This window comes from Pinus tabuliformis, chromosome 3_1 (assembly GCF_031772625.1).
Source record: "Pinus tabuliformis cultivar Carrire ecotype Pingquan chromosome 3_1, CPIR1, whole genome shotgun sequence".
Lineage (NCBI taxonomy): Eukaryota > Viridiplantae > Streptophyta > Pinopsida > Pinales > Pinaceae > Pinus > Pinus tabuliformis.
This window is the reverse complement of record NC_142301.1, coordinates 727,251,754-727,265,770: the sequence shown is the minus strand read 5'-3', so window position 1 is coordinate 727,265,770 and position 14,017 is coordinate 727,251,754. Positions and strand designations below refer to the sequence as shown.

The following is a 14,017-nucleotide window of genomic DNA, read 5'->3' as shown; positions in this document are numbered from 1 at the left end:
TTAATGAATGAAGGCCTCCCCACTATTGAGCAGGGCCCAGAGATGTAATCCAAATTGGATGAAATCCATAATCAAATCATTGTGTTATGGTTTTCATGTTCTTCTGATTATTTTCCACATTTTTATGTGCCTTTAAGTTCCATGGTTAATTAGATTTTTTATATGTAATTCTGATGCATCTGTAAGTAAAGATCTTGGATCAAGTTTGATATCAAAGCAGGTCTTTGTTGATGTGAATTGCATGAGTATATGATAACTCGGAAAAAGCTGCGAAAAGGAGAAGGAACACTTAATTCCTTTGATCCTGAAGCAAGATGTGCACAACAAAGAAGAAACATGGCCAATGAAGAAGCTCGTTGGGAAGAGGAACAAAATTTCCGTATGGTATTTTACAACATGGTAGATAAACTGGACAAACTGTTTTCAGAGTATGAGAAGGCCCTCCAGCACGAGAAGAAAGATGTAGATGATCGCGGATCGACACATCAAGGAGATCATGGAGAATATCCCCTTCCCTCTCCTTCTTCAAGTGATAGTTCTCATCACTCCAATCGTGATTCTAGACACATGCCTAATAAACCTTTCCTTAAACTAGATGTAAAGTTTGACTTGCCTATGTATGCTCGAGAGTGTAATGCAGAAAAGCTCAACAATTGGATTAGGCAGATTGAGGTCTACTGTTGGATCCAACACAGTGAAGAAGATGAGGCAAAGGTCTAGTTGGCATCACTTCGACTGAGTGGCAATGTTCTCGTTTGGTGGGATAGCAGATTGCAAGGCAAAAAAAAATGGGTAACCTTTTTTCCTCATGGTCAAATTTTGTTTCTGCATTGAAGAATCAGTTTTACCCTCTGGGATATAAACAAAAAACATTAATGGAGTGGCAACACCTAAGGAAAATCAAGGGTCAAAATGTGCAAAACTTCACCGAAAAATTTAGGAAACAAACATTGAATTTGATAATTCCATTAGATTCCCCAGAGATTGTAACTATGTATATCAGTTCCTTACATAGTTACATATGATATTCATTATTATTGTTCAAGCATGCTACTATCAATGAGGCCAGTGTGAAGGCCATGAATCTTGAGAAAAGGGGGACGCATGAAAAAAATGACCACCCAAAAAGAGCCACAAAAACCAAGAGAAGAGGAGCAATGCCCTCTTGTACACATTGTGAGAAAGAGGGACACGACAAAGAGAATTGTTGGAAACTGCACCTTGAGCTAAGGCCTAAGAGGAATGATAGAAAGGAGAGGCAAAAGACAACTACCATCCTGCAATAGGATCACGAGTGTGAATCAGAGGAAGACAAGAAAGCCATAGCTGCGGGATTTACCTAAGGAAGACCAATTGACCCGGGGTCAGATTCTGGTGACGAAAGGAAGATCACATCTCTTGGGATTGCAGCGGATGGACCCGTCGATCTAGGTTCCGATTCGGACGATGAAACAAAGGTCTCAATAGATATTGTAACAAAGGTGAAAATGACACCCAATGCAACATGGCTCCAAGAACTTGAGGAGATCAACCAAAGCATTCAAGTAGAGAATACTGAGTTAAGGAGACTCCTGCAGGAAGCCTAAAAGGAGAAGCAAAGGTTGCTATGACAGTTGCAAGCCAAGGACGAAGCCTTGGAAAATTTGCAGCGTAATTGCCTCGAAGTAAAAAGTGACTCTTCGACTTCATGTACCTTTCCTGATGATGATTTCACTGTTTTTGAAAAACATACTACAGGTATGTTGAAGAAAATGGGGTATCGGGGGAAGGGCCTCGGCATTAATGGCTAGAGCATCATAAACCCCATCAAAGTGGAGGAATTGCCTTGTCATGCGGGACTCAGGTATGTTAGGAAGGAAGTTGGGGAATGCTCCAAAATAGCTAATTACCTACCGACGACAAATGATGAGGGCACCTCATCCAATTCCAGTGACAGTGTGGGATCCATGAACACTTATCAGAGGCACATAAGGGGAAAGCGTTCCAAGACGATCATGAAATTATGGAAAAGGAGGAATCATTGCAACAAGGATGAACATTAGAAACCTGCATGTCATACACTTTAGGCCCAAAAACCCCCCATGAAGGGTCCAGTCATTAAGGATATTCCACAAACCAATCCACCATAGGAAGATGACCCATTTACTTTATTAAGTAAAAGATGGTTTTTTTAGATAGTAGCATGTTATGGCCACATTTTGTAAATCATGTGTTGCAATTAAATGTAAAAGTGATGATGTGTTTTCCATCACTTCAAAACGCAATGATGATGTTTGTGGATTTTCTTATGAATAGTTGATGTATTGAGTTTTATTATGTAATCCTTGATCAAAGAGTGTGTGCTATAAACTCTTGGCAAGTGAGGGGTTGTTTGAGTCATGTATGGTTTGTATCTGATTGCAAAGGATGTACCATTTGTACGTGCAGGTGGTTGAAAGTGTGGATTGGTGAGGACGCAACTAGTGCAATGGATGTGTTAATGTTCTTTCATTTGTGTTGGCTTCAAAGGAATGCATCGAAGTAAAGCTCGGTGGATGAAAAAAAGGTGAGGAAGCAATTTCCTCACTTGCTAATTGACTGAAAAGTATTTTGGTGGTCCAAAAGATCTTATTGGGGAGGATTGATCCAGGAGGATCCTAGAGGATTGATCTAGGAGGATCCTGGAGGATTGATCCAGGTGGATCTTCAGAAAAGTAATAGTGGGATGGTAAAAGGCTCAAAATTCAAAGTGGAAGAATTTGGATAAACTTAGAATTAGATCAAAGTTCTCATCATCCTGACTCCAATGGTGTGAACGAAACTCAAATCTGAGTCCAGATGAAGAAGTTAGCGGAAGTCAAAGTTCAAGTTTGACTTGTCTAGTTGGCAGGAGAAGGTGACATGGCAAAAGTTCCAGCGAATGGGGAGGTGCCAAGTGGTAGGCTGCCATTGGGTCCCGCATATCGCATAACGACGAAAAGGAGAATCGACCCCTGGCACTGTCGGCTGCGATTATGATATCACATATCGTAGGTTAAAGGAGGAACGAATAGTAAAGAATCAACCCCCAACAAAGTCCCGGTTGTGATGCGATTTATTGCATATCGCAATCACAAAAATGGGGATGGTGTTACAAAAGGCCCTGACGGTAAGCGCTGATTGTGATTTCACGATAGATGGCTAGATGCGATATTTTATGTTCTGTGCTTAATAAACCCAGTGGATCCGCAGACATCACAGAGCGTTGTATGAGCCAGACCAGCACACCGATGGTTCAACGTTGATTGCAATGGGGACCGACATGTGTGATATATTATATATTGTGTTCTATAAACCTGTCCGGTCCATGGTTATCACAGAGTGCTTGTGTCTTGGCTTTGGACTATCCACTGATAAGTTGGAAATACTGATAAACATGTCGCCGAGCCTTATGTGCAGCTGAAATGGGTTTGCCTTGTTAGAACGGGGCTTCATTATTATGGTAAGGTTGTTTCCGTGTATCCTTCTAGCCTGATTCCGCCTGCTAACTTGGGTTCTTACGTTAAAACTGTCCAGGTTTTGAGGGGTTGCCACCATGCTATATATATGATTGTTTGTGTCAGAGAAAGGGGGGAGGATCAGCAAAATAGTTCAGAAGTTTCTTTTATTGTACATCAGACCCTGACCCTGGCAGCAGGTCGGGGCCTCGCCTTGAGCAAACATGAAGGTTCTGAGAAGTTGCAAAAGGCCCGATTATCCAAATTGGGTGTTTGGATAGTCATTTTTGCATGATTTTTCGCCAGGAGTTCAGTGGTACTGTCTGTTTCTAAAGTTGGGATCTCCTTTCTTTGTCCAAATTCCAGCTTGGAGGTATAAGGATTGTAAAGAATGTTGCTTGTACTTTTATCTCTTTTTATGCCACTTAATGAATGAAGGCCTCCCCACTGTTGAGCAGGGCCCTGAGATGTAGTCCAAATTGGACGAACTCTGTAATCAAATCATTGTGTTATGGTTTTCATGTCCTTCTGATTATTTTCCGCATTGTTTATCTACTTTTAAGTTCCATGGTTAATTAGCTCTGTTATATGTAATTCCGATGCATCTGTAAGCAAAGATCTTAGATCATATATCTATATATAGAAAAAATGTTAAAAAAATTGTTAATGTTGTATAGAATAAAATATCAAATGTGGGTTATGAATAAATCATTTTAACGTGTGCTAATAAAATAACTCAATGCACATGTTTTGTGATCTCTATAACATTCAAAAATACTATTTAAAGAATAAAAAATTACATGTTGTTTTTTGCACTCTAAAATAAGTTTGCACCTATAGAAATTTGATGTTTCCACTTGAAGAAATTTGATCCCTCTAGGCTCCAGTTAGATCCATGCTTAAGATGGATCTATGTTGGTTTATAATGTAAGAGTTTGTCATAAATAAAATCAACAAAATAACATATAAAACCTAGACAATATCACTCTTAAGGTTATAATCTTTGATATATTTTTTTTGGTTCATGAATGCATTCCATTTTCTCATAATTTCAATTTTTGCTACTCACTTCTTTCTAAATAGAGTGAGTCTCACCTTATTTGATAGTGTTACAATGTGGTGAGAGCATTGCACAATTGAGTTTGGGGTAGCCATTGGTGGTTACGGGTGAGATTTCATAAATAATTCAAATGAGATTAAATATTTTGAATTAGCACTTGCTTCAAATATATTGAAGTAACATTAACTTGTGTTGTGGGTGTCCATCTAATGAGAACCTAAATTTATTTTAACAAGAAGCTATTCAATATTCTTGAAAGTATATACTACATTTCTTAGATTTGTTTGATTTTATTGGGCATTCTAAATACATATATGATATATAGTAAATTTAAAGCATGTTGAACAAATCTTCTATCAATTAATCATGAACTACCCACACAAAAAAATTACGTATGTTATCAATAAACAACATTTTTTCTATGTTATTCTAAAATCACATGGTCTTCATTTGGTGAACTTATAACACAATAAGTGTATTCATAAAATACTAAAAAATACCCATAATTTAAGTAAATATTCATAAATATTTCTCAAAATCCTTTTGTTATATCCTCTCACATTATATCTTTCCAATAAAAAATTATATTTTTATTAAATATTATTTTTATAACATAATATTTATATAAACCACCTCACTATACATAACCTTCCATTCAAAAAAAAGTCAAGAGAATCTTTAATAAAAATATATTTTTAATCAAATATTCTTTTTATAAGATAAATATTTATATAAACCACCTCATTGTACATAACCTAACCTTCCCTTCAAAAAAGCCAAAAAAATCTTTTGACCTAACTACAACCTTAAAATTAAATTATTATTATTATAATAAAATTTATAAATAACCTAACTAACTATTCTATTATAGAAACATCAACTTATTATCTATTTCCAAACATTATTACAAAGTACAAAGCATCTACCCTTTGTCCACTTGCAAGAATTCCTTAAGATGGTACGTAATTGCTCATGTACCATGGTCACACCCTAATGTAAGCCTTTGGTTGGCCCCTCTATGTAGGCCCTTATTTATTTATTAAGCTTTCTTTGACTCAGAAATTCTTTGCTATGTATAATAATAAAGATAACTTGTCATATTATAATGATACTGTGCTACAACGATGCTATTTTTGGGTAAAGATATTGTGCTTTTTTGGATCTTCTTTATGGAAGCGAAGAGCATCCAAGTATGTTGTGCTTATACAACTATAGAGGTAACTGTGAGGTCCATGATAAATATAGATTTTATTGCTATGTAGATTTTGGGCTTCCATTCCAGGCATATATTCCGTTTATTAAAGTAAAGGTAAACAATATCCACCACGTCCTAAATTCGTTACACAATTCCAAAAATACTACTCACATCCCAGGAAAAAATTGAAAAAATTAGGACAAGATTGAAACCTATATAACATTAAAAAAATATACTCTTCTAAATTCAATGGCAGATACATCTCGTCGTTATTAAAGAATACAAATCTTTCTTTATTCCTGGAATGCATGGCAGGTGAGAAAAACTTATTATTAAATGTACACAACCATCTTTTCTTGGCAAAGAAATTTGCATACTTCATTCCAGAAATGCACTGCGTGTAAAATCGAGTTGACCAAATGTATGGGTTATTCTGAAATTATGTATATGTGTCCTATACTTAGCTTTTGAAATCAGCTCTGGACATGCATATATTGCGTGAAAATTGTGAATACTTCAGAAGTTTGCTCTTGAAAAATAAGTCATAGCCATCACTATAACAGTGCCTGTTTTAGCAACAATATGGGATCATTCTTGTTTCATTTCATTTTCGATACTCCCCTTGCAAAAGGGGAGAAGAGGACACAGGATATTAGGTAATCAGACAGCCCAACAGAAACCAATGCTCATTTCAATGTCGGGATATGTGCCCTTACCAAATTTTCCAGACAGGTAGATATTTTGATTTAGGGATCGAGCAAGCAGAGGGTCGACTAGTATTCTGATACATTCATGAGCAAGCAGAGGGTCGACTGGTATTCTGATATATTCATGAGCAAGAAGAGGGTCGACTGGTATTCTGATACATTCATGTTCAACTGCCATGGAATCCTCTAACTCACCTGATTCGATAACTCCTCGTAAGTCTGCTTATTCAATTTACAAAACCTTTAACTTCAATTATTAGACACGCTTGTTAAGGCATGTGATGCAACTTCTATTGGCTGTGATGCAGTTCTGGAATCCGAACAGAGTACATTGTTCAGTTGCAGAAAGCATTCGGAGTATCGATCTACTTGTAAACAGGATCAAGGATCATATTATTCTACTGGTCAAGAGGATCACGAGGAAGCTGAAAATGGTGAAAATGGTGAAGAAGTTAATTCGCCAATCGAGCAAGTTGCCCTCACAGTACCCACAACCGATGATCGTTCTCTTCCAGTGTTTACATTCAGGGTGTGGGTGCTCGGATTGCTTTCATGCATTACTCTGTCGTTTCTCAACCAGTTCTTCTCATACAGAAGAGAACCTCTTACTGTCACTGCGGTCTCAGCGCAAATCGCTGTTCTGCCAATTGGGCATTTTATGGCAGCAGCACTGTCCAAGAGAAAGTATGGGCTACCCTGGACCAGATATGAATTTTGCCTGAATCCGGGACCCTTCAATCTGAAAGAGCACGTGCTCATTACTATCTTTGCAGGTGCTGGAGCCACATCGGTGACAGCAATTCACATTGTAAACATTGTCAAGATCTACTACAGAAGAAAGCTTGATCTCCCAGTGGGCCTCTTGATAGTCATCACATCTCAGGTGATAATTCTTGATTGAACTTCTTCAATCCACATTCAAAAATTCAGGTAAAGTAGGTTCATCAGATGTTTATTTTGCATTTTAATTGGCAGCACAAATTGTTATCTGCATGAAGAAGAGGGAAAACATTTAAATTGGCAATTCCATAGATTTGATACCCCTCTGCACATTGCATTTACCATAATAACACTGCATTGCAGATATTGGGGTTTGGATGGGCTGGCATATTCCGCTGGTATTTGGTAGAGCCAGCTGCTATGTGGTGGCCTGCAAATCTTGTCCAAGTTTCCTTATTCAGGCATGTAGTCCTAACGTTCATAAATTACAGTTTGTTTCGGTAATTGTTAGGCTCCCCTTTGTGTGACACACAGAATTTGTTGCAGAGCGCTCCACGAGAAGGGCAAGAGACCCAAAGGAGGAATGACGCGGATTCAATTTTTTATGTGTGCTATGATCTGCAGCTTTGCATATTACACTCTACCTGGTTATCTTTTCCCCATGCTCACCTCCATTTCCTGGTTGTGCTGGATTTTCCCCCAGTCTGTCACTGCCCAACTATGTTACCAGAAACGAGAAACTGGAAACGAAACGAGAAACGAAAACGGTACGTGAAACGGAGTTTGGAGGTTTCGCACTCAAGAAACGAGGAGAGAGAAAATGAAAATAAAAATAAAAAATACAGCGTTAGTTTCAATTTTCAATATAGTTTCAACTAAATTTCCAGCTCAAATTTTATTAAAAACCTAAATAATTTAAATAAGAAACTGATGCTTAGAAAATTGACTATTAAATATATACATTCTTATGCCTCCTAATCAATTAAGTGTATACATTTTTATCAACTAATTATTGTTTCCTTAAAAAAATTCCAAATAATTAGATATATATATATAAACAATAAATAGAATTTGCAATTAAATGTGAATTTCTTGAGCCACATATAGAATAGTGTTTAAACTATGAATTTTAACAATATATATGTTAAAGGAAAACAAATCAACCAAAACTAAAAAAAAGAGACAATAGTACAGAAATGATCAACTTTCTATATACTTGGCATAAACCTCTAGATTATTGAATGAATACATGAGTGAAATCTACAATAAAAAGTGAAAATACAGGGCTGAGAATAACATGCAAAAGAGCGAACTACCACCGGTAAAAGATTTCCCATAAAATATATGCACCCGTTAGCTAAAATAACCTTAGAAAACGGCGTTTCCGTCTGGTTTCCGTTTCTTACAGGTTTTTTACGGGGAACGGTGGCAACCGTCCGGTTTCTGGTAACATAGCTGCCCAACAGATAGGTTCAGGCCTTCGGGGACTAGGAGTGGGTGTTCTGGGATTAGACTGGTCCACCATCTCTGCATATCTAGGAAGCCCTCTGGCAACGCCCTGGTTTGCTGTAGCCAATATAGCAATAGGCTTTATGCTGCTTATGTATGTGGTTACCCCTCTGGCATATTGGTTTAACGTATATGATGCAAAAACCTTCCCTATATTTTCCAAAGACCTCTTCACCTCTACCGGAGAAATCTACAATATTTCTAAGATAGTGGATTCCGATTTTCACTTCGATTTACAAGCCTATAAGGAGTATGGTCCCTTGCGTTTGAGTACTTTTATGGTTTTCTCCTATGGCATAGCTTTCGCAGCCTTGGCTGCCACTGTCACACATGCTATCCTCTTCCATGGAAAGTAAGAACTAAATGACTCTTTGTCCTCTTCACTCGTACTTGTCTCAAGTAATTTTTCATGAAATGATAAAACTATTTGTGATGGCAGAGACATGTGGAGTACTCTTAGATTGCAATCCTACAAAGACCAGAAAGTAGATGTGCACACTCGGCTCATGAGAAAATACAGAGAAGTCCCGCAATGGTGGTTCATCATCATCCTCATCTTGACAGTGATGGTTACTATTGCTGTTTGCGAAGGCTTCAACGAGCAGGTTCAGTTACGCTGGTGGGGAGTCATCCTTTCTTGTTGTCTTGCCTTTTTCTTCACTCTTCCTATAGGCATTATCAAGGCCACCACCAATCAGGTATGGATTTTATACTAGTTTGGATTCATTTAACACTAGATTTATCATACGTAGTGCATCTTTTATGTGTTTAAGGGATCAAATGCGCACCGGATCTATCATGTGTTTAAGGGATCAAATTCTTCTGGGTATAAACTTTTCTTAGGTAAAGGTTTGCACATTGAGGGATTTGAGGGATTTGAGGAATTTGATGTCGCGGGGCATGATAGATCCAGTGTCAAGGGATCAAATTCCTAACTTTAAACTTTTCTTCAACTTCTACATTCCAAAAAAGGTGAAGGTTTGCACTTCGAGGGATTTGATGTCTCGAGGCATGATAGATCCAGTTTTAGAGGGATTTGATCTTTAGAGCGCATGATAGACCCAGTATAACTTGGTATATAATTTAAGATTGGTCAACATTAGTGAAAATTATTTTTATTATTTTTTGAGAACACGACATACTTAAACATCAAAATCATACTGAACTGTAGAATAAGCCTTTCTGCACCATTATTAAAACTTTCTAGATTCGCCACAGACTGATCTCTTATCTCACAAATATGGCAGAGACCTGGTCTAAACATCATTTCCGAATATATTTTCGGGTATATTTCACCGGGCAGACCGGTGGCCAATGTCTGCTTCAAGGTTTACAGTGACGTTACAATGAGCCAAGCTCTCACTTTTCTTCAAGATTTCAAACTTGGCCATTACATGAAGATTCCTCCACGAATCATGTTTATAACTCAAGTAAACTCCCTCTCTGTTTGGTGTTGATTCAGTCCATTACTAGTGCCTAGAAGTGATGCAAGTTTCTGTCAAATTATATCTGATTTTAACACATTGAGACGTTGCGCAGATGGCAGGGACAAGTGTGGCTGCAGTGGTATATTTGTTAACCGCGTGGTGGATGATTGAGAGCATCCCTGATATCTGTAACACAGATCTTCTTCCGAGTAGCAGTCCATGGACTTGTCCAATGGATCAAGTCATCTATGATGCATCTGTTGTATGGGGATTGATCGGCCCCAGGAGGATTTTCGGAAACCTTGGCCCCTATTATGCTGTTAACTGGGCTTTTCTCTTCGGAGCTGTAGCCCCTCTCTTGGCATGGCTTCTGCATAAGCTATGGCCGGCCAAGTCTTGGATAAAATATATTAATGCGCCAGTCCTGATTGGAGCCACGGGACTAATGCCACCTGCAACTGCTGTGAACTTCACAAGCTGGTTGATTATGGGATTCGTTTTCAGCTTTGTAATCTACAGATACCGAAGAGACTGGTGGCAGCGTCATAACTACGTGCTCTCTGCGGGATTGGATGCAGGTCTGGCATTCATGGGCGTTCTTCTGTACATCTGTTTAGGGCTAGAGAACATCTCGTTGAACTGGTGGGGAGAGGAGTTAGATGGTTGTCCATTAGCTTCCTGTCCCACAGCCAAGAATGTTTTGGTTAAAGGATGTCCACTCTTTACTTGAACTATGAATTTTTATCGTACTCGAGTCAAGAACTAACCAAGTCACAAGAAATAAACGAGACAGGTTGAGATAGATATTAATGGTCTTTTTAAATTTAAAGTTCTACACAAGGTTGAAAGATGTTGGTGTGTTTTTGCTATCTTCATTATATCAATTAATGAATTTTAAATATTAATTATATTGTATTTTAAAATCTGTATTTATTTTTCATATTTTTTTAATATAATTACAAAATTATCATCTAAATAATGAAATAACAAATAATTATATGAAATTTTAAAATATATATATATATATATATATATATATATATATATATATATATATATTAAATCAATATATTTCTTAATAGAATTGCGCTAATATATTATTCAATATAATATATTAAGTAATATATATGAAATATATTTATTAAATAATATATATCAATTATATATTTTAAAATATAGAAAAAATTATACAAATCAATATATATTAACCATGCCCATGCGGTTTTGGATTGATGGTGACTGGGTGCGCTGTTAACGCACTCCTTGTGATAGGTCACTGGTTCAAATCTTAACACTCCTTGCGATAGGTCACCGGTTCAAATCCCCGATGGATACTTAGGTTAGTCTTAACTAGAAATATATATATATATATATATATAAACCATATTTCTTAATATAATTGTGCTAATATATTATCCAATATAATATATTAAGTAATATATATCAATTATATTTATTAAATAATATATATTAATCATATTTCTTAATATAATTGTGCTAATATATTATCCAATATAATACAATAAATATATTTTAATGTATTAATGTACTTACAAATTTGATGTGATTGGGAGGATTTTGATTTTTCATCTCAGATTTTAATTTTATTTAAAAATTTACATAATTTAAATATTTATTTAAAAATTTATTTCAAAATTTATTTAAAATTTTAAAAATATTTATTTAAATATTTATTTTATTAATTTTATGTAGTTATTTTTCATAAATGTTTCACCTGTACCGTAGTCATTTGATTTTATAATCAACTTAGATTCATCTAACTCCGGATTTATCATGGGTCGAGAGGGATCAAATCTCTCGAGTTGCAAATCTTCTGTTTTTTGGAGTGTAGAATTTGAGGAAAGATTTGCACCTAGAGGGATTTGATGCCTCTCAAGAGATCAAATCCCTCGAGTTGCAAACTTTCATTTTTTTGGAGTGTAAAATATAAGAAAAATACCTTTTTTTTTTAGTGTAGAATTTAAGGAAAAATTTGCACCTCGAAAAATTTGATCCGTCTCAACCCATGATAAATCCAGAATTAATTTACATGAATAATACCCATGATGACTAACCCTTTAGTAAACCATATTTCCCGAAATCGAAAACACATTTGAAAAAAGGTAAATATACTTACCACGTATCTTTATCTTTATCTTGGTTAGGTGACACAATTCGTCAAGTTTATTAAGGCCACATGGAGTGAGGGTATTAATTCCTCAGGTTCATGGCCATAAACTAACTAGGTACTCTCTGCGAACTTAAGAATTCAATCTAAAGCTCTAGAACCAGTGTAAAATCATAGTCTATACCTCAAGGTCTTCGACAAAGAGGAGGACATGAACATATACGCTCACTCAAAGTATATGGTATTCTACTCAACAAATAGTAAGACACGGTCAATTTCAAACCATCTTTTAAGCGTTAAATGTAGGACTGTCGATACTTTGGGAGAGTAGGGACGGGATGTTTTTTTTGTTATCAAAAGTTCTGAATTTTGTTGAGAAATGTGTTTGTTTAATCTTGATCATCCCACATTCATGATTATTTATTTAATTTAGTTTAATTAAAAAAAAAAATTGTTTTTTTATAAGTAAGGAATTTTATAATAATGTAAGTTGAAAGGTATTAATTAATACATATATTGATTAAGAAGTGTAACTTATTAGAGAGCTTTTGTATTAAAGACTTTTTTTATACATGTAATAGTTTGGGGGCATGGTTTTCCTTGATAACAGTGATGCGTCAACCGACATTCGCGGATAGCAGCGAGAGATGGCTGTCCTCACTGTTGGTTTGACAACTGAGTTTGATAGGTTTTTCCACCTTTTTTAAAAAAAAAATAGTTTGGGGGCATGATGTGGCTTTTAAAGTCATTAGGTACTATATCTTAGTGTTTTGTGAGTAGGGGTCAACCATATTGGGTATTGGAGAAATTTTAATTATTGTATTGAAAAACATATAATATGTCTAGTGGTCTGGGGGCCGATATTGTATGGAACCTAATTTTTAGAGTCTGTCAACTATTGCAAAAGGGTATATTTGTCTACTGACGGTGGAGGCCCAAAGATTATGGAATTTGATGATTTCATCAATTACTCAAAGTCGTGCATGGCCCCATTAGTGATACATCACCCTAAATTGGTTTCAAATTGCCTCAAGTGGTTTCGAGAGGGGGGTCCTTTCATTGCATGTCACATACCTTCAATGGTTTTACCATCTGCCGTAATTTTGGACCCCCTTGGAGTAAGCCTCAAGCAGGTTAGGACCCCTTGGAAATGAATAAGGATCATCAATTTCATCCAATTTGTGATGATATACTAATCCATTGATCCATTGACCAAAGCTATTTAGTTCCATGATAATCTAAATATTTGTCTTGTGTGTCCAAACATGCTTCTCCTAGTATTGACACCAATAACAACTCATTGTTCGCACTCCCCTTGGCATTGATTGATCCAAGTTGTTTTACGTAGATCCAACTACACTCCCCTTCTCATTGACATCAATGAAAACACATTTTCCAACCTTATATTCATTTGAAATATTAATATCAATTAATCAATGAGCTAGTTTTATGCAAGCATGTGGTTGGGTTATATATATATATATATATATATATATATAGATATATAGATATATATATAGATCCAAGTTGTTTTACGTTGATCCAACTACACTCCCCCTCTCATTAACATCAATGAAAACACATTTTCCAACCTTATATTCATCTGAAATATTAATATCAATTAATCAATGAGTTAGTTTTATGCAAACATGTGGTTGGGCTATTTATATACATACATACATATATATATATATATATATATATATATATATATATATATATATATATATATTATGCAACTAAATTTAGGAGTTCAAATTTTCCGTTCAAATTTCATTCAATTAGTTTTTCTTTTTTCTAAAAACAATTTGCATTG

At 35.8% G+C, this 14,017-nt stretch overlaps 2 protein-coding genes across 2 annotated transcripts; both read left to right on the top strand.

Moving 5' to 3' along the window:
• Nucleotides 1-6,263: 6,263 nt before the first annotated feature.
• Nucleotides 6,264-7,837, top strand: LOC149189346 (oligopeptide transporter 7-like). The gene is made up of 2 exons (XM_089413194.1): nucleotides 6,264-6,630; nucleotides 6,726-7,837. Exons 1-2 carry the CDS (start codon nucleotides 6,594-6,596, stop codon nucleotides 7,316-7,318), a joined length of 630 nt encoding a protein of 209 aa, XP_089269320.1. The 5' UTR covers nucleotides 6,264-6,593; the 3' UTR covers nucleotides 7,319-7,837.
• Nucleotides 7,838-7,857: 20 nt separating this feature from the next.
• LOC149189345 (oligopeptide transporter 7-like) lies at nucleotides 7,858-10,839 on the top strand. Its single transcript, XM_089410196.1, has 5 exons — nucleotides 7,858-7,904; nucleotides 8,546-8,998; nucleotides 9,086-9,344; nucleotides 9,894-10,076; nucleotides 10,186-10,839. The coding sequence occupies exons 1-5, from the start codon at nucleotides 7,858-7,860 to the stop codon at nucleotides 10,801-10,803; spliced, it is 1,560 nt and encodes a 519-aa protein (XP_089266322.1). The 3' UTR covers nucleotides 10,804-10,839.
• Nucleotides 10,840-14,017: the final 3,178 nt, after the last annotated feature.